Below are 24,005 nucleotides of genomic sequence, written 5' to 3' on the forward strand. Positions count from 1 at the left end.
GCCTACAGGTTGTGACACATCAAAGTCTAATTAATTACATTAATTTTTTGGATTTTTCAGAATCCTGTCAGAATCCTACTGCATTGAAAAGCACACAACGTTAGGCTTTGATACAAAATTCCCAAACAACATGTCCGTTATTTTAATGGATACCAGTAAGACATTGAAACAGAAAGCATGATACACTTCCCCTTCTGTTCAAACAAATGCAACACCATACTTTTGTTTTTGTCTTATTATAAATGTATATGTATGTTACATGATACTTTTGTTTTTGTCGAAAACGTATGCAGGGCTTGAGACTAACTTTTTTTCTAACTAGCCTAGTGGCTAGTGACACCTTTGATTTCAATAGCCAAACTTTCAAGCATGGTTTTCGTTACTTTTTTTACCAAGGTTTTTTTCCCCAAATCCATGGAAAGTATGTGTTCCAAGAAGGCAAAAACTTGCGTTTTCACCGCGAGGCAAATTTCCACCAGCCATTTTGGCTAGTTGGCTAGTTGGCTACCGTTAATCTCCAGCCCTGATATGTAACATAAAAGATTTGTTTTAAGCAAACAGGGCGACATAAATTAAAACACAGATGTTATTGATTTATCCAAGAAATGATTTTTCAGATTATGAGATGCAAGGTCACCTCCTCTAAGAACACAGTGTTGCCATATCAAGAATTATTTTACATAACTGCAGTGACATCCAAAAGTCTGATTTAATTAAAATAATTTGTGGTTTTAACTTGGCACCACGGAGTCTACAGGAATCCTTCTGCAGGAAGAAGCACGCGATGTTTGTGAGAGTAATACTCTGCATGCATTTACTGTAGCGCAAAGTATTTTGTTCCAAAAAGAAAAGTACCACAAGGAGAGCAAAGTGCTTTCTGAAACAAAATAAAATATATATCATTGCGCTTTTCATATGAAAAGTAACGTAACTTTGGGCCTTTTTACTAAGGGCACATGATCAGATGCTCCCCACCCCCTACTCCCCTCACAGAAATATTAATAAAATTAATTTATATTAATTAATTGCTGATTAAAAGTTTACACTATAGTGCTTTAGAGGTTTAGGGGTTAAGCAGATGATTTCCCACCAAAACATCACAAAAGTGCATTCTGCACTAAAATGCTTTGAGGATGTACTTGCAAACCAGTGCAGATTGCATTGAATTACAGTATAGATATATTTTTTAATTACGTGCACTTTTTTAACCCAGCAGTTAATATTCTTAATGTTAAATGTGATTGTCTTTGTATGTCAAGAACTCTTGAGAATGACTGAACATTGTTGGTGTATGGCTGCATGATCTGTCATGTTGAGATTCGAGTGAACATGGCCCAAAAGGAGACACCAACAACTGTTGTTCTCTACTCTGACCATGAATGCCACACTTCTTTGGACTTCATAATGCAAGTGGTTAAGAATTGATATTATTGTTAACCAAAATAGCTGACAATGTTTTCTTTGCCTTTTAGTATGTTCTTAGTCAGTTCCAAATGGATCTCAAGGTAAAATGCCATAATTCAAATAGTTACATTTTGTAACGAGTATACCAAAGTCTGGTGTACCAGAACAAGCTTTTGTTGAGAATGTTCATAGGTGTTATTTTGTGCAAGCCCCTTGCCATTACATCCAGTTGCCATTCTTCCTGATTATCTCATTATCTGTACTGCTCCCCCGAGTAATTAACCAAATGTCCAGAACAGTCTATGCAGGAAGTTAAAAAATGATAAAATAAAGATAATATGATGCCAAAAACGCTACAGTAATGTATAAATGTGGGCAATTCCATGTCATGGACGTTACAATTCAGACCAATTTTTAGAACTTTAAACTTGCATTGTCTAAGGACCAAAAACAGTTTTACAACTTTTCATTGATGTACAAGTCTGTGCACCTTAGTGTGTTAATTTGATTATTTCCTTTTGACAGTTAACTTATTTGTGCCAGAGAAATATTGAGAAAAACTACTCTCATGGACGTTACATAAAAATCAACCACATAATTTAGTGCATTAGGATTAGTTTAAAATTCCTGTGAACTTCCGAGCATTTTCAAAATATCATCTCCATGTCAATATGATTTAGTGATTTTGTGAACTGAAAATTTTGTTTTCACCTCCATTGCCTTTGACAGTTCTTCTTGGAGACTAAAAATGTAACGTCATGGACGTTACAAAAGTTGTCATGGACGTTACACTGTGTGAATTCTTCTTCAAGTTTACCAAATAAATTAACTTTTTTTCAATTGTTGGACTCTAGCATTTGAAGTAAACAATATTTCTTGGCAGTTGGAAAGGAAATTATCTTGCTAGTTAATGTAAACCTGTGGAATGCTCATTTAAAATTTTGAGGATATTTCATGGTCCTTACATGACATATTAGCCTACATTTTAAGCAAATCGTTTACCATGAGCTTGCTCTTTACCAACCCAAGCCTGTCTTTTGGAAGAACTGCCCACTGCTATACTGTCTAACTATTTTTGACCTTTTCTACAGACTTTGTTAAAGTTGTGACTTTTTTTCAACATTTTTACAAAAAGTGTAACATCCATGAAATAGTGTCCATGACCAACTTTTGTTGCAGTCAGTTAAAAAATGTTACAGTTTATAAGAGTTTTGTTTTCATCAAAATGTTTCTTTTTGATAAGTAACAAAGCAGCAGAAGTATTTTAAGAATCCTTCAAATAATAACTTAAGGAGAGAAAAAAAATGCACAAAATTACATGGACATTACGTAACGTCCATGACAGAACTTTACTTCGATGTTACTATTTTTTAAAAATATTTTGGATGAAGTCTTTATCAGTTATTTGTCAACACTAATGAGAGAATTTTCCTCATATAATTGTTTGTATTCATTAGCATTTTAAAAGTATGATTTTTGTTAGTTAAAAATGTGCATCACAGACATTGTAAATTATTAAGAAGGTAAACCTGTACTTTGGGGACCCCCCCCCCCCCCCTAAAAACACTGTTGTCACAGACAAAGTAAAAGTTGTTTTTCTGTATACTATAACATATATACAATGCAGCACAGGTAATTATTCCATCTGAAATGTTTTTTGAAAAATCTTGATTTTTACACCTCTCATGTGGAATTGCCCATGTACTCATTCTACACTTTTCCTTCAGAATTAAAAGCAAAAATTAAATTTAGGTCAAAAAAGTTGACATTTGGCTAAAACTGTAGGCTAAAAATGTAATGGCCATGGTAAAATCAAAAATCAGTTGACTGATGTTGGTGAGTGACTGGATAAATGATCAGCTACTAAAAGCTTTAATATGTGGAGAACATTTCTGGTTTAAAAATTCTTCTTTTTTCACATATGAATATTTATTGTTTTGGTATGATTTTGTATTTTATTGTCCAGTACACTTTGTACTGGTTTGATAGAGTATTACTCTTATTAATTTTTGTGTTTTGCTGCAGCCGCAATGGCTGCAAGCAAAACACATTGAGAGCTGAAGTTTGTGCCGTAAGGTGTAAGTGCCGTAACAGAGGAGAAATCTGAACTACCGATGTCAATCAAATCCATGAACAAACAAAATCGAAACCAATGAACCGTAGCGCTGATCGCATTCGAAGTTACGGGCCAAAGTATTCGAACGCAAACCACGTTGGACACGTTGGAAAACAGAAAACCGATTTAAAAGTATATCGCATTGGGAAAGAAAACAAACTGTGGCGCGACCACTCCAGTTTTATGAGAAAATTATTCTGCAGTTTTCATCATTTACAAAAAGAGCGAAGACTTGGAACCTCGCCGAAGGTCATAAATATTTTCTCCAAAGGACCGGTTAGTGCACAGTTTGTAAACTTTCGCTTTGAAAATAAACTTACCCTCACCTTGTCTACACTGTCTACAGCATACTAGTACTGTATTAACTCTGAACTTCATATTTTAAAATAAAATGTATGAACGTGTAACTTGTCACGCAAAGACAGCTGGTAGGCTGCACCGCTAATTGTAGCTGTATTCGAGCTATATAAAAGACAGCTAGAAACAAATTAATACTAGTAACATCACAATGGGAAAGAAACTTATTCAGTGGTGCACACCGTCGAAAACAAAGAAGTATTAAAGGAAGTTCTCATTCACCAGATTCACTGCATCAGATGCAACATTCGTCAGTTCGTGTTTAAATGCGTGGCGACCAGTTTGTTTACTAGTTATTAAAAAATAATACGGTCTTCATTTAATAAACAGTTCATCCTTAAATTTCAGCTTTTCTACGACTGACAGGTAGTTACTATAGTATAAGCCCCGCTAAAATAGCTGGAAAGGGAAAGTTTTTTGAAAAATGAATTTTTGACTGCCAGACGCGCTGGCGCCACATGTTTATTTTGTGAAGATTAATTAAACGCCGTGAAAAATAGAATTTGATGTCCAGCGAGCCACTGCATCTTCGGCTACGCAGTCCTCAGTGAATCCTCCAACTTCACAAATTTCTAAAACTTTAAGAAAACGAACTTTCGCAGAATCAAAAATTGGTCCTTATCGATCTTCCGATCTTGTTGTGAAGACACTGAAATTCGACGAGTGTTCATGCGTGAAGGGATGACTGACGAATGATAATAATTATTTGTAAACTTTCGCTTTCAAAATGAACTTTGCGTTACGTTCAACGCCGTCTTTCTGTTGTTGTACGCCGGTGCGCGTGCGATTATTTATAATTTCTGAATTTTGCATATTTAACTCAGGGTGACACAACAAGTTTGTTAAGAGTTAGTTGTTCCAGTGTTTAATTTGGGTGAAAGTGGTTAAAGAACCACTGTCTTGTCACTAATAAATATATCACATTGAGTTCTTATAAGGTCAATAGATTCTGTCTTTTTCGTTGTTGTTAAAACGCTACCATTGTGACAATGATTCCAAATACAACTAACGGTAACCAGTGAGATAACGCCACTAAAAGAATCACATTGAGTTCATTGAGATTTTTTTATAATGTTAAGAGTTACTGTTTTTTATCAAAGAGACAATCATGTCAGACATTACGTTAACTTACTAGTAATTAAATTATGTTTGCTGTCTTTGATTTCAACATAACATTGATCAGTAAAATTATCAGGATTGAATTAACACAAAGTGACTACAATATAGTGCAATTATTAACCTGCACACAAGTGACAGACAATAAAAGACGTTGGATTTCAATCTTGACTCACTTGTCTTTCATCAACATGTTCCCTAAGACTTTGCTCTAGCAGCAAAACACATGGACCCATTGGGGCCCTATTTTACTATTTGGGGGGCTCTTTCTTAAGATACAGTTTTAAAAGTAGAATTGGTGAAAACAACATGAAAAATAAATAATGGAATACAGAATACAGTAAAAACCCGCGTATAAGAACCTGACATTTAAGAACCTGTTAGGCTAAAATTTCATTTTTAAGCACCCTTCACATAAGAACCATTTTAGGCTAAAATTCTAAAACAGGTTCTTATTTTCAAAAAAGAAAAAAATAATCTTGTCAAAAATATAGAATTAAAAAATCTTCTCAAAAATATATTTATAACACAGTCTGTACACATTATAGCTACAGCATAGTTACATAAAACTTGTCCTCCTTGAATATAATTATTAACTTTTGTATACAAGATTTACTGGGAATTATAGTGAAGGTTACAGTATAGGTTTGATTTTAACAGAATCAGATTAAAATAGTATAGTATTTTGCTTACCGAAGCCTCCAAGAATACTGTTATTGGACATTAAAGACCAGAAATTCCAAAAGACCAAAAATTCTACTTTATTTCTTGAACAAAAGTTAAGAACCTAATTAAGAACCTAGTTAGCCTAATTTTACACTAAATACCATTTATATAAGAACCTGTTTAGGCTAACTTAAAAAAACCTAGGTTCTTATACGCGGGTTTTTACTGTATGCTAAAAAGAGTTTGTGGGGAACTGCCATATCTGATCAGCGGTCTGTTGACAATTTTGCAGGCAAAACTTTTTATCTGTATTGAATTACTGTGAATTAATTTGCACATTTAAGCAAAATTCGCCTCGCAATGGGTTTATCACACTGATACCCCCATTTAGAATGTAGCAATGAAAAGTTATTTAAAGAAGATTTTTTAAGCCGATCTGTTTTTCTTTTCTAAATTTTCGGTGACATCTGTTCACCTTCATCAGAGTTAGTGAAAGTTTGTTGGAGCTAGCGCTACCAATCCGTGCGTTATTTTAATTTTGAATTAACGGCACATAAGCGCGAGGAAAAGCTTTGCGTTCGTTGATAGCATCGCTGTCCAAAGTGGAGTGCCACGACTCCAAGAAAAGCCTCTTGCTGTAATTGACTACACCACGCTCGAGGATCTGGGCGTCCTTAGGATGGATGTTATGTTCCGTTGACTCAGCATGCTATTTAATTGCTGATTCGCTATTGCTCGCGCGGCCTGGATCATGTTCGGCTCCGCGCAAGGACCACAAGCGCTTGCTTTCCCCGATGTACGTAAAAGAGCAGTCGTGGCACTTCACTTTGTAAACAATTCCTGCCATTCGGTTAATCGCTGGTCTATCCTTCGGCTTTCTGAATACGTGGCCTAATTAATGTTCTTACAGGCTTGAATGCCGTCCGAACGCGGAATTTCTTGAGTACACGGCCCACTCGATCCGATGCACCCCTTACGTACGGCAGGACTGCAAGTCCTAATGGTCTTTCTTGCGTTGGCCTCTCCTTTGTTCTGTCCCTGACGCATTTCTTAAACAGGACGTCAGGGTACCCATTTACTCTCACATCATGCAGGACTCGATCTTGTTCATTGGTTCTCAGTTCAGGGCGCAACGGTAGCAAGTTGGCCCTGTGCAGGAGTGTTTTGACCACGGCCTCTTTGTGCTGCATTGGGTTGTGAGAGGCGAAATCGAGATATTTGTTCGTGTGAGTTTCTTTCCAAATGGGTACCCTGACGTCCTGTTTAAGAAATGCGTCAGGGACAGAACAAAGGAGAGGCCAATGCAAGAAAGACCATTAGGACTTGCAGTCCTGCCGTACGTAAGGGGTGCATCGGATCGAGTGGGCCGTGTACTCAAGAAATTCCGCGTTCGGACGGCTTCAAGCCTGTAAGAACATTAGGCCACGTATTCAGAAAGCTGAAGGATAGATCAGCGATTAACCGAATGGCAGGAATTGTTTACAAAGTGAAGTGCCACGACTGCTCTTTTACGTACATCGGGGAAAGCAAGCGCTCGTGGTCCTCGCGCGGAGCCGAACATGATCCAGGCCGCGCGAGCAATAGCGAATCAGCAATTAAACAGCATGCTGAGTCAACGGAACATAACATCCATCCTAAGGACGCCCAGATCCTCGAGCGTGGTGTAGTCAATTACAGCAAGAGGCTTTTCTTGGAGTCGTGGCACTCCACTTTGGACAGCGATGCTAGCAACGAACGCAAAGCTTTTCCTCGCGCTTATGTGCCGTTAATTCAAAATTAAAATGTCACACTAACGCACGGATTGGTAGCGCGAGCTCCAACAAACTTTCACTAACTCTGATGAAGGTGAACAGATGTCACCGAAAATTTAGAAAAGAAAAACAGATCGGCTTAAAAAATCTTCTTTAAATGTCTTCTACCGATCGCACTACTGGTTCCAGTATTTTCAGTAATATCAATGAAAAGTTACTGTACTAATAAATTTTATAAAATGATTTGTTGTTTTGTTAGGTAGCACTTGAGGCAAGTAAACAAGATGCAAAGCAAACAAGGCAAACACAGGTATGTATAGCAGTCACTTTGATCGGGGCTAAAGATTAAATTTCTGTTTTCAGAATTTAGTGTACGTCAGCAGTTCTGTAGCCTCCTTCCAAGTACAGAATAATGTGGGAATACATGTTGTTGTGTTGTCGACATTAATTAGGGAGACAGAGAAGTACTCCTTTCATGTCACATTTCCAATCTGATCTTTATTCATTATAATCATTCTATATATCTTGTACAATTCTACTTTCACATCGTGCAGTACTATGACAATGTTTCACAATATCAGTAGATCATAACTATGTTGCTAAGGTAACTAATACACTACATCCTTCCCCAGGAACATTAAAAAACAATAATCAAATACTCAGTAAAGAAATACTTATTGAAATCATAGACTTGATCAAATAAGCTCAATAATAAACAAAATTGTCGTCCTTAGTGGACTTAACTACACGTCCTGACCTAGTTGAAACGGTCCCCTCATTTTGACTATCCTGAGTGGCTTGCTCCTCAACAGGAACGGAAGGTTCACTGTTTGTACAAGCTTCAGGATTTTCTATCCCTTTGTTTCCTTCTACATCGTTACTATCAGTTTCACTTTTGCACTTTGGCTTCATGTTTGCACAGTATACAATGTCACCGATGTTAAAAGCATGCGGAACTGCGTGCTGCTTAGCGTCGTGATAATATTTTTCAAACGAGCTTGATAAGAGTCGCATTTTGCGCGATGTTCCTGATCAAGTGCTGTAGTGTTCACATTAAATTCAATGTGAGGCACTTTCATGCGAAGTTCGTGATTGAACAACAGCATGGCGGGCGATTTCCCACTCACCGGATGCGGACTTGCTCGATAGAGCATAAGAATTTTAGGCAATAGCACATTTGCACGATGTCGTCATTTGACTACAAATACCAGAATTCATTTCGCCTTTCCTTTGTTATTCAAATTTTGAATTCCCAGTGGGGTTTGAAAAACAATTGCTCTAATTAGAATGACAAAAAGACAAAGCGGAGGATTCTGGTAGTTGTAGTCAAGTGACGCCATCATGCAAATCGCCTATTCTTCTTGCCAGGACTTACCTTCTGCAATTGCCGCTCGGAAATTCTTCTTGAGATAACGGTGGAATCTTTCCAGCTTTCCGTTGCTACGCGCATAATATGGTGACATGCGAATATGCTTGATTCCACACGATTTTAGAAACGCTTCGAACTCTGCGCTCGTGAACTGCTTGTCGTTGTCAGACACAATTTCTTCTGGCAATCCAAATCTGGAGAAAATATCGGTAAGCATTTGATAACCTCGCGAGAAGTTATTTCTTTGAGGACGCACGCTTTCGGGTACGAAGAATAGTAGTCCACGAATGTGAGGATGTACTTACCATCAATAGGTCCAACGAGATCCACTGCTCCTTTGACCCAAGGACCACGAGGTAAAGGTGTCGGTTGGAGTGGCGTGTACTTATTCAGCGGCTGGTTCAAAACACAAGCACTGCAACCCTTAATCTTAGCTTCAACTGCTTGATCCATGCCGGGCCAAAAGAAACGATGCCCTGATGCGTCTCATGTGCTAACTTTAGAATTTGCTTTCGCAACGACTGAGGAACGATAATGCAATTCCTTCGGAGAATAACTCCTTCATAAACAGACAATTCTTCTCTAATTCCATTGTACGCTTTGAGAGACTGGTCTCTTGACCATTTTCCGCTTTGAATTGCAGCTAGTAATTTGCTCAGCGTGCCATCCCTGCTTGTTTCCGATTTCATTTCTGAAAGAGTGACAGCTTGCAAATCTGACAAATTTGAAGTGTAAACAAAATGCACATAATCTTCGCAAACAAAACCACTGTCCGAGCGATCATCGCGCTTGGAAGGTAAACGCGATATCGAGTCTGCTGTGTTAGCACTTCCCAAAATATGCGCAATTCAAAAATCATAGTGGTGCAATCGCCATGCCAAGCGTTGAATCCTGGGCGGTAAAACCGTGCTCGAATGCGGATCGAACATGCTTGAAAGCGGCTTGTTATCGGTCAGTAAAGTAAACTTTACACCAAACAAATAATTGTGCAAGCGTTCCACGGCCCAAACGCAACCTAGCGCTTTGCGCTCAATTTGAGAGTACCTTCGTTCCGTTGGCGAAAGCGATTGACTTATATATGCTATAGGTTTGCGCTGACCAGTGCCCTGGTCTTGTAGTAAAATGGCACCTAAGCCAACTGGACTGGCAACAGTGACCACAAAAGTGGAAGCATCTAAATGGAAACACGCCAAGACTGGTTCACAAGACAGTGATTCCTTTAAGGCTTCGAATGCTCCCCCCCCCGGGGGGGGGGGGTACTCAAAAAAGTTTTATACTGGGAGGCTCCACCCCAAGTTCTAACCCCTTATCCTTTTATATACCATTTTTGACAGAAATTGTACCCCTTTCGTATACCTTTCGTATAACTGAAAAAAGGTACCCCTCTCATATACCCGAGAGACATGGTGTGGACTTAAAATAGGACGTTTTCTTGTCATTTTTATGTAGCGCTTAATAAATTAAAATAATACAGCCATAAATTGCGTCTGTTCGAAATATTTTAATTAAAGGCCCTTTTAAATAGCCAAATGACAGATTTCCATACCCTTTCATATACTTAAACTCGTGAAATCCCTACCCTTTTATATACCTGAAGCCTGAAAAAGGTACCCCTTTCGGGCGGAGCCTCCCCGTATAGGCCATTATAGGGAGTACCCCCCCCCCCCCCTTGGCGAATGCCTTAGTCCGCTCCTCTCCCCAGAACCATTTCTGTTCCTTTCGCGTTAGCTTTCTGAGAGGTTCAACAATATTTGCATAATTTGGAATAAACTTAGCAACGTAACCACATGTGCTGAGAAAAGATCGAAGGTTGGACACGTTTTCCGGTGGAGGTGTTGCTTTGATCGCTTCCGTTTTTGTCGGGTCGGGCTCGATTTCATTTGCGGACACCACGTGGCCTAAAATCGAAATTTGTCAAACGCCGAACTCACACTTACCTTTGTTGAGTTTGAGGTTGAATTGGCGACATCGTTCAAAAACTTGCCGGAGGCGTTCGGCAAGTTTTGCCATGGTCAGAGCGTGAATAACGACGTCGTCAATCGAAATTTGCACACCTTCGACGCCAAACAAGATCTTGTCCATCATTTTCTGAAAAGCTTCGCTCGCATCAGTCTGAAGGGAGTGCGCATAAAACGGTAACAACCTTGAGGCATGATAAACGTAGTAATATACCGTGACTCTTCAGCTAACGGGAGCTGAAAGAAACCACTCTTTGCATCGATCTTCGCAAAATACTTAGAGCCCTCATAGCATGCAATGTATCGTCAACTTTAGGTAAAACATAGCGCTCTCTAATAACGGCCTTATTAACTTCACATAAATCGCAACATACCCTTAAATCCCCTGACTTGTTGGGAACTATGACTAGGTTAGATACCCAGGGACTTGGCTCATTGACCTCTTCGATCACATCTTGTTCTAACATTCTGTCAAGTTCATTATTTACTGCTTCAATTTGAGAGACAGGTATTCTTCTAAGGTGCTGACTGACAGGTTTCACCTCTGGGTGAATAGCAATTTTGTGTTCAAAGTTATTTACCCTTCCTAATCCCTCAAAAATATCGGGGTATTCCTTAAGGAGTGAGTCCAGCTCACTGTTGCTATTTTGGTCGACTGAATTCTCTTGCGTAAGTACCTTTAACTTAAAACTAGAATCTCATCCTAAAAGAGATTCAGCGTTACCCGCTATAATGTAGACTTTCGCATTAATGACATTGTTATTCGTTCTAATACTAGCAAATGTTAAAATATCCTTTACATTGTAATGCTTCTTGTTGTCCATACGCTGTAAAGCGTTTTTCTGTTGGACACAGTTCAAAGTTCTTAAATTGAGTTCTGTACAATGTTGAGGAAATGATATTGTACTTACAGCCTGTGTCAACGATCATTTTGGTTCTCTGGCCATTTACCTTGACTGTAATTGAGCTGTCGGCATTGTTGAATGACAGCACTGGCTCGTTCTGATCATCACCAGAGCTTTCATCAAGCCAAGTTTTTAAACTGCGAACTTTGTGAGGGCGCTTCTTTGGAAACCTCTGTCGCTGTCGGTTCTGGTTGGGCTTGGAATCTTTTGGTTTAGCACCAGTGGAAATACAAACTTTCTGCAGATGTCCCATCTTCTTGCAGGCATTGCATCTGTAGTTGATTGCTCCACATTCGTTCGCGCTGTGGCCATCTTTCCTGCCGCACCTGTAGCAGGCATACACGGTTTTTGCTTGTTCTTTATCTGCTCTCGGCTTGTCTTGGAGGCGGTCGATCTGGATAGGGTTCTCCTTTGTTCCGCGTGATATTAGGAGTGAGTCTTGAGCTGCGTTTTCCTCACTTCTAGCAAGCTTTATGGTTCTGGCCAGGTCGAGAGTCTCTTGCTGCAACAACTTTTGTCCTAGGGATTTGGAGGCGCACTTTTCCACAATTTGTTCGCGGATCATCTCTTCCTCCAACGTCCTGAATTCGCAGGATTTCGCAAGCTCTCGGAGACTCGTCAAGTACGTATCAATGGGCTCGTCTGCCCTCTGCACGCGAGACCAGAATTTGTAGCGTTCTGGTACGACGTTTCGCTTTGGCGCGAAATATCCATTAACTCTTTCGCTGCGGTTGTCGAGAAAACGTCGACATTTCATTTCGTGACTCTGAGTGTGGATGTCGAGTTTTCTCGACATGATAAACAATCCCAGATTTCCTTTCGAAACTGTCTTCAATAGGGACCCTATGATCAATAATTACTTCAGATACCCTCTAGGAGAACTGGAAAGCGTGACGAGCACGATCTTTTGCTGTTTGCCTATAATGGCGGAGTATTATTGGCAATTTATATTACAATGTTGCTGTTTACGGCCAAAGGACATTTATGGGGGTGTGGGCGGTGGTAGAGAACGCTCCATTACTGCTTGGTCTGGTGCTTCGTGTGTTTCAGCCGGTTCTGGCTCATTTTGTTCGGTTGCAGCTGAATTCTGGCCGTCAGCTGACTGTTTTGTATTTTGTTCTGTTCTTTAGTTACTTGTGCGCTTTCTGCACGTTGGATTACTTCATCCTTGTCGCCAGTGTGTTTTTTTGTCGACATTAATTAGGGAGACAGAGAAGTACTCCTTTCATGTCACATTTCCAATCTGATCTTTATTTATTATAATCATTCTATATATCTCGTACAATTCCACTTTCACATAGGACAAGTACTTTCACATCATGCAGTACTATTACAATGTTTTGACCACAATATCAGTAGATCATAACTATGTTGCTAAGGTAACTAATACACTACACATGTACATGGTTAACTTCTGTTGAAGGTAAAAAAAAAGCCATTAACAGGTCAATTACAAGGTAATGTAGGTGCCAGTAGTGACACAAAAAGTCAGGTCAGTAAATTTTACAGTTTGTCGACCTGCATATTGCGTGACAGCCTTTTGTCAATTGGTTAATCCTGTTTGCACGTCAAAATTTTCATTCACCGAACTAAGCGAGCTCTTAGCATGTGCCACTTTTGTTTACAATGTCAACCTAAACCTGCCTTGTGAGGGTTAGTGATTAGCAACATGTGCATGTTAGTACCAGGAACTTAAATATTGGGGCGTGATTCAGGTTAAATGCGTGGACTTGAATCCGGTGGTAACATTTGTCATAATAAAGATAAATGGTTTTTAAACAGAATTGTGAATGTCTTCACTTGCCCCAGTCTGTTGTATTCTTTGCTGTCAGTGTTTTAGTATGAATGAATGAATGAATGAATGATATAGGTGCTTATATAGTGCATTAATGGGAGGCGCAGTGGCCTAATGGTTAGTGTGCCGGACTCTGGATCAAGCAGTCCGAGCTCGAGCCCTGGCCGGGGTCACTTGTGTTGTGTTCTTGGGCAAGACACTTTACTCTCATAGTGCCTCTCTCCACCCAGGTGTATAAATGGGTACCGGCGACATAATGCTTGGGGGGAACCCTGCAATGGACTAGCATCCCATTCAGGGGGGAGTAGAAATATTCCTAACCGCTTAATGCTACTGAAACCGGGATAAGCTCCGGCAGTGTGGGCCGCTTGGCTCGTGGCTTCTCCTTTTATAGTGCATTTACAAAGCTCAATGCGCTTCACAGTTAGAATTTTATTGGATGAGGCCAGACATCGGCATATCAGGCGCCTTTGGCAGCCGCTATCCGTCCATGTATATGATCTCATCACACCACCCAACCCAAAGAAAAGAAACAGACCACAACACCGGGAACTTCATGCCCTACTCTTTACGATGAGTGTGTGTTGTTATTACGTCCCCTGCTGATTGTTACACTGAAGATGCAGGAGACAGGGCCTTCCTTCTGGGGATACCAAATTCGATAAGGATTGGTTCAGGAGTACCAAAAACTCGGGAATACCAAAATCACTGTGACATCGGCTCTCCAGCAAGTTGTTTCATCTACCTCTCTCTGCCCTGAGGGAGGGTTTGTGGGCTTCGATATAAATGTCCTCTTTTACACCACTCTCAAATCATCTGTGGTCATGCAACCAACAGGATCTTAATAGTCTTTTCCATGGTAACCGAGTGGCCTTTGCTTGGTGGATATTATTAGAAACTTCAGATTGAATTAATTGGAGTGATCTCTTCCTCTTATGTTCCATAATCTCGTTCTTTTTGCCCTTTCTGTCTCACCTTTTAAATGTACATGTACAGCTTTTAGAGTTACTGCTATTCAAATAAAGGCTTACAAAAAACCTACTACTACGTTCTTACTAGGGAACGTCACAGTCATCACATAGACCGGACCCTGCGATCTAGGAAGAATAGTAATCTTTCTATCCTAGTAGCCACCTCTTTTTTCTCCCCCTGGACTTGCAACATTGTTTCACATTCAGACATTAACTTTTTTTCTGCAATATACTACTTACAAAGAACTACATACAGAATTACAGTGCAAAACGTACATTACAAACATTTCAGGGTTGCTATCAAGTCAAGAGAATTTTTTTTATACAGTACACTACAGTGGAACCCTGATATAATGATATGCCAAGGGAGCAGTAAAATTATATTGTTATGTGAAGGAATTGTTATATCAAATCTCCTGATATAACGACATGGCCGTAAAATAACTGAAAATATCGTTATTGGGGTAAACCTAATTAACATATACTTTTCGTACTGCATATTATTTAATTAAATTTGTAACAAGTATGAAATGATTCACAAATGTAACATTTCAAGCATGCAGCAGTGTCCTTAAAGAAGCTCAGTCACGGACAACACATCTTGAAAAACTGGCAAATTTTTTAAAGTTTGTCAGTCGTAATCCGTCTTATTCTTTGTCAGTCAAAACCATCCTTGGTTATTTTCGTGTTTTGATTACTCCTTTGTTGTTTTCCTACATTACACAACTATTATTTTGAGGTTTCCTTGAATTTGGAAGTAATCAGAAAAATGACTTAAAATATCATGACAATGCCCCTTTAAAACGTTTAAACGTTTAAATACGTTTAACTTGGCCAAGTTAAACGTATTAATAAGTTTTTGTCATGGAATAATTTTCCTAAGAGAGTTCGTTGTTCCATTCTCAACCGTCTTAAGAAAAACACCAACAATGTCAAACGAACCGACAAACTTGTGGAAGACAATGGTGCCAAAACAATCTGGCTTAAATTACCTTACGGTGGTAAAAAGGGTGAAGGATTAGTTAACAAATGTGTCGAGAAACTTAATAGATTACTTGGTAAAAAGGTTAAGTTTATAATTGTTATGATACCACCAAAATTTCACATTTCTGTTCCAACAAAGACCTAGTTCCTACATTGCAGAAATCTAGCGTTATTTATAAACTTTCTTGTCCTGGTTGTTCTCAACAATATATAGGCAAAACAGATCACTCTGGCCTTTAGGTTAAATGAGCACGCCACAAGGCCTGAACAACCCATGTTTCACCATCTGGCTAATTGCAACGCCTTTAATAAACTAGTCAGCTTTCATGGATTACCTAATTGTTTTAATGACCATCTAACGCCCTGCGTTAGTTTTAAAGATCATATTCGTAACGCAGTTTACAACAACTACGAGGTAATTAACTATAATTACAATTGGTCACAATTAGCGTTCCTGGAAGCCTTTCATATCAAGAACCTTAAGCCTAGCATTAATGAAGGACTCAAAGCCTCCAGAGAGTTAGAACTATTTCTCTGATTACCAATATTTCTATACTGTATTACATAACATCTACACGCCTTAGATATTTAAGTTTCCTCTTGTAAAATTTAACATCGCATGTCTATGACTCTGTAATAGAGCCGAAATATTGTATTAAATCAAATTTTCTTGTAATAAACCAAAACTTGGTTTTACAATGATTAAGCTTCTCGGCCTTGCCTTCTTTATGTTACAGAAAATTCTGTGGTGTGAATATGTACAAGTGCAACAAAACTAAACTTACGCATTTGTACTTGCGACTGTTATCATCTTTACTTATTGAGTTCAGTTACAGGAAAATGTACAGTAGGAACAAAGGCATCGGTCTTGAAATCCCTGCAAGGTATATGACGTTTCATCACAACGAGGAGTCGAAAACACTGAAACTAAAAGAACTATTGAATGAAAAGAAGGATAAAGTTGATAAAGAGGCTTACAACACAGTAACATTTTCATATACCATCACACAACGCTTTCAAAAGAAAAGTTAGAGATTACTCGATAGGCAACTACTGTAATGTTATGTTTTGCTTACATTGTGACCATGTACTGATAATATTGTTATATCGGGAAATATTTTACGTTCGGTCTGCTAAATTCTCATCATTATATTGGGAATATCGTTATATCGAAGATTGTTATATGGGGGTCTGTCCAATACATTTTACCGTATCTTTTGCTTTTTGTTTGGGTTTTGTTTTGGAGATTTGGGGTCCACTGTACTTACAATGAACCTACATGTACATACATAACTTACAATAGGATATTACTCTACAAAGGCTTGATTACCAGCCGCTGTTCAGAATGAGCTTGTGCTCCTTTGGTGCCTGGGGCTTGTATGTGAAAAGAATATCCCTTTTACTGATTTAAAAGCAAAATTGGGTGCTTGATTACCTATTTTTAGATTGTTAATAAGTAATCACATTACTTTTCTTTTGCAATTTGGAATAAGTTAGCACTTATACAGTGCTCGAAATTAGAAAAAAAATCCAGGTTGTCCTTATGGCAAATGCCGGACTACCTAAACACTGAGGTTGGTTGCCCTGCTAAGGGCTTGGTTGTCCATATTAAGTGTTGTATTTTTTTGTTAAAATTTTTGTTCTCAGGCCATGAGACGATAACATGTATTTTACAATTCACACGGTGTGAAACAGCTCATCCTATAAACAAAACTGCAGAATTCCTTTATGATAAATTAACACAACACTTTCACTTACTTTTAACGTTAATGAAAATACTTCTTTGTACTTTCAGAAGCGATATAGCATTTTATAAATCCCTACACACGAAAAAACACACCAAACTCAAAACAGCTAAAAAATGAATTATTCCTAGACAACAGCCAGACAAGATGCGTCTCAATTACACGTGGGTCACAAATCTGTTCGCTTAAAAAAAGCCAAAAATTCTGAACTTTAGTTTGAAATATGAAAGAAACTTAAATTAAACTTTGCTCAGAATTAAATTTCACTTAAGATTAAGGCAAGACATGCATTCCAAAGCACCAAGATATTTTGAATTTTGAAGTCATGCAAACGTGCATGTGTAATTAATTAGTCACTTTCAACACCGTCAAAATATTTCAATGAGGTCTGTACGTGTTTAAGACAACACGGCAAGCTTATCTTGGCTTATTGCACTCGACAAACGTCCAATTAACTGTTTTAACCTTTGCTTTCCTTTTCCTAAGAATTGTGATGGATTCCATCGATTAGAAGAGAGCTATTTTCGTGTTTAAATTTACATTTTCTTTGGTTTATTCTGTTGGGTGATCATGGAAATGTAAGTTCTTTGGTTGTCCGGCAGTTTTTTCTCGGGCAACCAGGCCTTAAATTTTCTAAAAAACTGGTTGCCCGAACGCACTTTTAGTCGTCTCGGACGACCGGACAACTGCTAATTTCGAGCACTGCTTATAAAACCTACATGTTGCATAAATGTTTATACAAGCTAAGTGTAATAATTATTTTGAAAGATTCAAGAAATTTCGTGTTTATTCCGAATTGCACTCAAAATTGTGTGATTACACATCACAGGCAGCCTAAGCTAACGATAAGAGCCACAGTAATCTAAGACTCAATTTATAAGGGTTTGTATGGGAATGAAACAATTTTGTTTTGTGATATATAAAATCGAACGTTTTATGAATGAAATTGACTTACACTGTTGCTGTGTCGTGTTTTTTCTTGTTTGCCAGCTCCTTGAGCCAATTTGAAGTGATTTGGATGAGTTATTGCTTTGCGTGTACTTTGTTAAATACTCTCAAGGCTGGAAACTATTATCGACTGCATCTCACTCGAAACGAGATATCTTCCGTGATATTGGTCAAATCGCTATCATTAGCTTGGGCTGCCAGTGATTACATATACCAATAAACTGATAGCATTAGTGGGAATACTGAAAAAACTATTTTGCAGGAATTAATATCTGCACCAGAAAATAGTGAGGAAATCACCAAGGAAAAGAAAAAGAAAGAAAAACCTGTTGTGATGTCATTAGATGAGTTTAGAATAATTGGAGCTACAGGAGGAACCCAATGTTCAGCAATGTCTGAAAAACACCATTCTGTGACAGGACTTGATGACTTTTTAGAGTGGCCAAATGATTCTACTGCAGCAGCTGTTGAAAAAGGGAGCCATGAAAATGGCAACTCACAAGGTCAGATTTGTATATGTCTTGTATATGTTGTTGTATAAATTTTTCAACTGATTGTGAGCCACTTGAACGATGTCAATTAAGCACTTAAATAACTTTTAATTTATTCATGATTTGTGGTACTTACCGGTATATGCAATGTCAATGATTTATGCAGTGTGAATATACCGGGTAAGTATCCTATTCTACACAGCAACAATCATTGTGTAGCATTAGAATTGGAAAAATTTGGTTCCCACCTAGAATCACCAATGGTTCACTGATCAGGAAACCATCAATGGGCTCTTTATCCCCCCAATACCCAGATCCAAACAAAGAGACCATGATTTGATGGTCTCCTATGGATCCCAGGTCACACGACAAATACAAAATATACAAAACAACACTTTAAATTTATATATCCTTGCCTGGCAGTGAACATATGCCAACCTCAACATGTTCTAATCCTTTTTATTTTATTTTTTTTTTATTGAGAACAACAAATTTTCCTACAATACTTACAATACCACAAATTACTTAAAAAACTAACATTACTTACAATACTAACATTAACTACATTACTTACAGTTAGTAACAGTACAAGAAAACATTGTTAACAATACTGACAATACCTTACCGGTATATCCTAATACAATACTGGTGTTACCTACCATATTAACATTACATTACATTGGAAATTAGCGCTCGCCCACTCGCCCAGGCGAGTGTGAAAATTGTCGGGCGAGTACAAATCACGGATCACTCGCCCGGTTTGGCGAGTACGATTTTCATGTCCAGAATATATTTTTCAAAATAAGCGTAACTTTTACTTTCCACTTCAAAACAATCTACACTGCCCACAAGCCGATAGTTTACCAACATTTTAAAATCTCCAACAAAGCTTCGTTTGCGTTTGTAAACAGACAAAAATGGCTTCCATTTGGTGACTGTTACATGATTGACATACTTGTACAAAGTAGTAAATACCGGTAATAAAGATAGTAATTTTTTTTTTTTAAGCTCGGTAATAAATAATGAACATGAAGTATTCAACATGACACGAGCATGGGACAAAGAAAAATTCTGAGTCCCCGATCGAACCCATGGCCTCCCAGATACGGGTTGGGTGCTCTTACCAACTGAGCTACAAGAGACTGGTTGTGAGCTGGGCCATTTTACTAGGTTGATATGTGACACGCTTCCTGCATACTGCTAGGATCAGCAATGTCGAATTCATCAAGTTTGTAGTAAATAATAAAGATGGTAAATTTTAAGCTCGGTAATAAATAATGAAGATGACACGAGCATGGGACAAAGAAAAATTCTGAGTCCCCAACGGGAATCGAACCCATGGCCTCCCAGATACCGGTTGGGCGCTCTAACTAACTGAGCTACGAGAGACTCGTTGTGAGCTGGGCCATTTTACTAGGTTGATAAGTAATACCGCTGTTCATAAATACACTATTTCGTCCACCGAGCCGCGTGCAAAACGCAGCAAGATGGCTAGTTCCGATTTTTCTCGCCTCTTTTTCTGTACAATTTCGATACTTTGCTTGCAAACTACAGGAATTTGGGAAGACGTATCAAATTAAAAACTGTGTTTCAACTGCTCGTGTTTTCATTGTGGAGTAAGGTCTATTTTTTGGCGATTTTTCATTGAAAAAAAAAAATTGCAGTCTGTATCGCGATCGACCACCGTGGAGGAAAGGTGAGTATCAAACGTGATTTTTTGTGGATCAATTTAGGTTTCTGGGAAACTGCTCACCTACCCCTCCCCAAACCTAACATTAACCCTTACTTATCGCTTTGGGCAAAATGTTAGGTTTGGGGAGGGGTAGGTGAGCAGTTTCCCATAAACCTAAATTGATCCTTTTTTGTGGGGGGAGGGGGGCTAAATTTTCCTTTTCTTTAATGGAGGAGACTGGGCGAGTGAAAACTGATCTGGGCGAGTGCAATTTGAAGGTCACTCGCCCAGATGGCGAGTGCTCCGAAATTTTAGTTTCTAACCCTGAAGCCAAGACCCTAAACTTTGGTTTTCAGAACCAGTTCGACTCTGACAAAAAATAAACCCAAAACATTCGGCTAAAAGCCGAGACCCAATTTTTTTCTAACTATAAAACAATCCATGTGCAGCAAATCAACATATTTGTTAAATCACAACTACATGTATGCAATTGAAAAAACAACAAAAGAAAAACACAAAACAATCGATTCTTTCTTCTCTTAAAGTGTCACATTAGCGGTGTTCTGCATTAAACTTTTAAAAAGCTGAAGGAACAAAAACAATTGCAAGCTCAGGCAGAAAATGTAACTGTGGAAGAGACTGCGTGGAAATCGTCCAATACATGCAGGATTTCACATGCTCTTGACTGTTCAAAAGACGATCACATACGCCAACAAAATAATATTCCAGAGCGACCCGATGGACAACCGCAGTTCCAGCCTAAATAGCAAAGAAAAGACGAATAAAAACTTCATTCTTAACGTTGCTTCGCTAAACCAAATGGCTTTTTATGAGCCGCCCTTTAAATAAAAGGTAATGAACAAGAATTAATTACAAATGCTTGTTAATTATCTTTGTCGATGATCGCTCGGCTTATAGATCAATGTTTTATTCAAATTCAACTCTTTTCTAGTACCATCGAATAATTTTTACAGCGGAAATACTCGGCTATAAGCCGGTCCCCCAATTTTGTTGAGTTTTGACCAGTTTTCAGTAAAATTTGGTGAAAAAATCGCTCAGCTTATAGCCGAATAAATACGGTAAGCTTATAATTTATCACACATAATATTTAATTCATTCTATGTTCTTTTGGCTCATCACACAATATTTCTCACACTTATCCTCCTCGAATTAGTGAGGTATAAGCATAGTAACTAACTTTGGTATAAGGCACACTACTAGTAGGCCGACCATCTCGTTTTTCGACGTTTTTGCTTGTTTACAAGCTAAAAACGTAGAATAGGGGTTGTGTAGACAAAATTTGGAACCACATATTTGTAAACTCTCAAGGGACTTTTTTAATTTCTCAAGGGACTGTTTTAATTTCTCAAGGGATTACTTTCCGCTGTGGGTGATCACTTGCCATCTCGTGGAAAAAACGTGACTTGTCACATTTACAAACGTTATATAACAATTTTAAAAGTGACATGTCAGCTTTCTTATCTCAACGCACGTGTGTCTGAAAGGCGATCTATAAAAAGCGTCGCACAAACAATGGATTGCGTAACTAAAACACGAATAAATAATCACTAGCACTTACATCGTTTAAAGTGCCTATGAAGTAAAAAATAACTTTGCTCAATTTGCTTGTTTATGTCTTAGTTAGCACGAATATGCGTGTTTAAGATATCAAAAGCGCTTTTTCTAGTATTTTTTGAGCCTCGAAGTTTGGATTTCGCAATTTGAAGTGGGTCCTTTTCGCGCGCGGCCAAACGCTCCGGTTTCACCGGAAATGACGTACTTAGTGATTCTAAAGACACCAGGATTATGGCGTAAAGAGAGCAAAGAGGGCTGGCGAAAGCTATATTTCGGCTTTTGAGTCAAACAAAGGCAATTTCACAAACGAAACTGCAACAAATACACTCATTTACTTTGGTGAAGCTTCGCAAATGGAAGCGAAATTTCCATGTGTATAGTAAAGCTATTCGTTCTGATGAAAACGCAAGAAGAAACGAATTCTGCTCCGTCGGCAGTTCAAGGATCGCTGTTCTCAGCAAAAGCCCTTCCTTGCCACAAATGAAACGATAAAGTCATGAAGCGAAGAGGAAATTTATCAAAAGAGTTATCTCTGTAAAGGAAATGGTGGTCTCTCTATATCATTCTGCCCTGACTAGCCGAAGAAAGATTTAGCAGTCGCGCCAGGAGATTACAATATGTTACACAGCTGGGTACAGTATACGTGTTATTCTTTCATTATGAGACTTCTTTCCTCAAAATTTAATTTGTATGGTTAGTAGACCGTTTTATCATTCGTAAGGTAGCAGTCGCTTCCTTTCCCAAACACTTGAAACGATCGATCGCCAGACGCAAACGAATGCATCTGTGAAAGAAGCAAACATATGATAGTAAATTCCAGGCGGTGTGCGCACTGGGATCGCTATGCATTGTGGATGTAAAATTTTCAAGATGGCGACGAAGCTGGGAAAATTTAGTAAGTTACAAGCTTCGTTTATCGATAGAATTATTTCTTTTCTGAGCTCCTTTTCTACAGTTACAAAAACTTATACTCACTAAGATTGTATTTCTGTCAACAAAATAAGCAATGTATATTATTTTCAGCAAAAACGCGGACAATGAAAATTCGTCTCGTATGAGCATGTAATTTGAATCCGTCTTATCGTGAGCTATAATTTTTCGTACATTGCACATTGAACGAAGAAACTGGTATAAACTGTTTCTACAATGTTTGTTCTAAGCCAGGGTATAAACGCTCCCAAACGCTCCCCTCGTTGTGTTGTAGATTTTCCGAATTAATAGACATGTTTTGGTGGCAAATATGGCTTCGAAGAGGTGACAGATACAAGGAGTGATCGCATGGTGTGACTCGTTAAATCATGAGATAGCGACGAACCATTTCCTCCAACATTGTTAAGATTACCAGCAGTGATTAAAATGTTTTAAATCGGTACATAGCCGATAGAAAACAGCAGGCTAACCCCAACTAAATAAAAAATAATGTATTGGCTTCTTGTGAAACTGGCAATTTAATGAAGTTATTTGAGTTCATTTTAGTCAAAGGGAACGATTTGTCGTTATTATAAGTCAAAGATGTATTTAAAAGCTGAATCAAACTCTGTGGGAAGTTCATTCAAGGGTATTTTGATGTTGAACACAAATTCCCAGATCATTTTCTTAGCTTCCAGGTGTCTAAAATAAAGATTAAATAAATTAAATGAAAGTCTGTATGCTTGACTTGTGTTCATTTTATTGTTTACATGTATAAAATGTGCCCATTGAAGAGAGGTAATTGTTAATAAAAGAAAAATACACCAATTTGTGAATTTTAAAGGTGACGGCATGATAAAGATCCTAAGATGACACCAGAGATACTCAGGGATTTGCTTATTTTGGTAGGCAGAATGTATACAGTGCTAAAATGGTCACCAGGTGAACCAAGGGCAGGGAAAACAGCTATTGCTATAAATAACTGGCATCAAAGCAAGTGCAGTCATTGAGATCAGTGCTAATATGTCAATGATGAGAGAATACATTCAGATGAGAGAAATGACTCGCAAAAAATTGCCTTAGATCACTACATTCCAAGATCCAGGTGCTGACACCATTTTATAATTCAATAAATGGGAGGGGGAAGGGATTAAAAGGCATGAAAGAAGACTTGCATCATAATTTCTGATCTGGTTGCTATTTATTACACCTGCTAATGTAGGCTAATCTAAAGCTGAAAGGTTCATGAGTATGCTATTCACTGTTTTACAAT

At 38.3% G+C, this 24,005-nt stretch overlaps 1 protein-coding gene across 1 annotated transcript in view; it reads left to right on the top strand.

Moving 5' to 3' along the window:
- The window catches only part of LOC144658702 (G kinase-anchoring protein 1-A-like), a 77,143-nt gene that overhangs the window by 21,245 nt on the left and 31,893 nt on the right, over positions 1-24,005 (top strand). The window contains exons 3-5 of the mRNA XM_078519181.1: positions 1,473-1,505; positions 7,670-7,720; positions 18,348-18,588. Of these exons, the coding sequence (XP_078375307.1) occupies positions 1,473-1,505; positions 7,670-7,720; positions 18,348-18,588 (325 nt within the window). The remainder of the gene's footprint in view (positions 1-1,472; positions 1,506-7,669; positions 7,721-18,347; positions 18,589-24,005) is intronic.

Source organism: Oculina patagonica, chromosome 1 (assembly GCF_052425735.1).
Source record: "Oculina patagonica isolate OP01 chromosome 1, crgOcupat, whole genome shotgun sequence".
NCBI lineage: Eukaryota > Metazoa > Cnidaria > Anthozoa > Scleractinia > Oculinidae > Oculina > Oculina patagonica.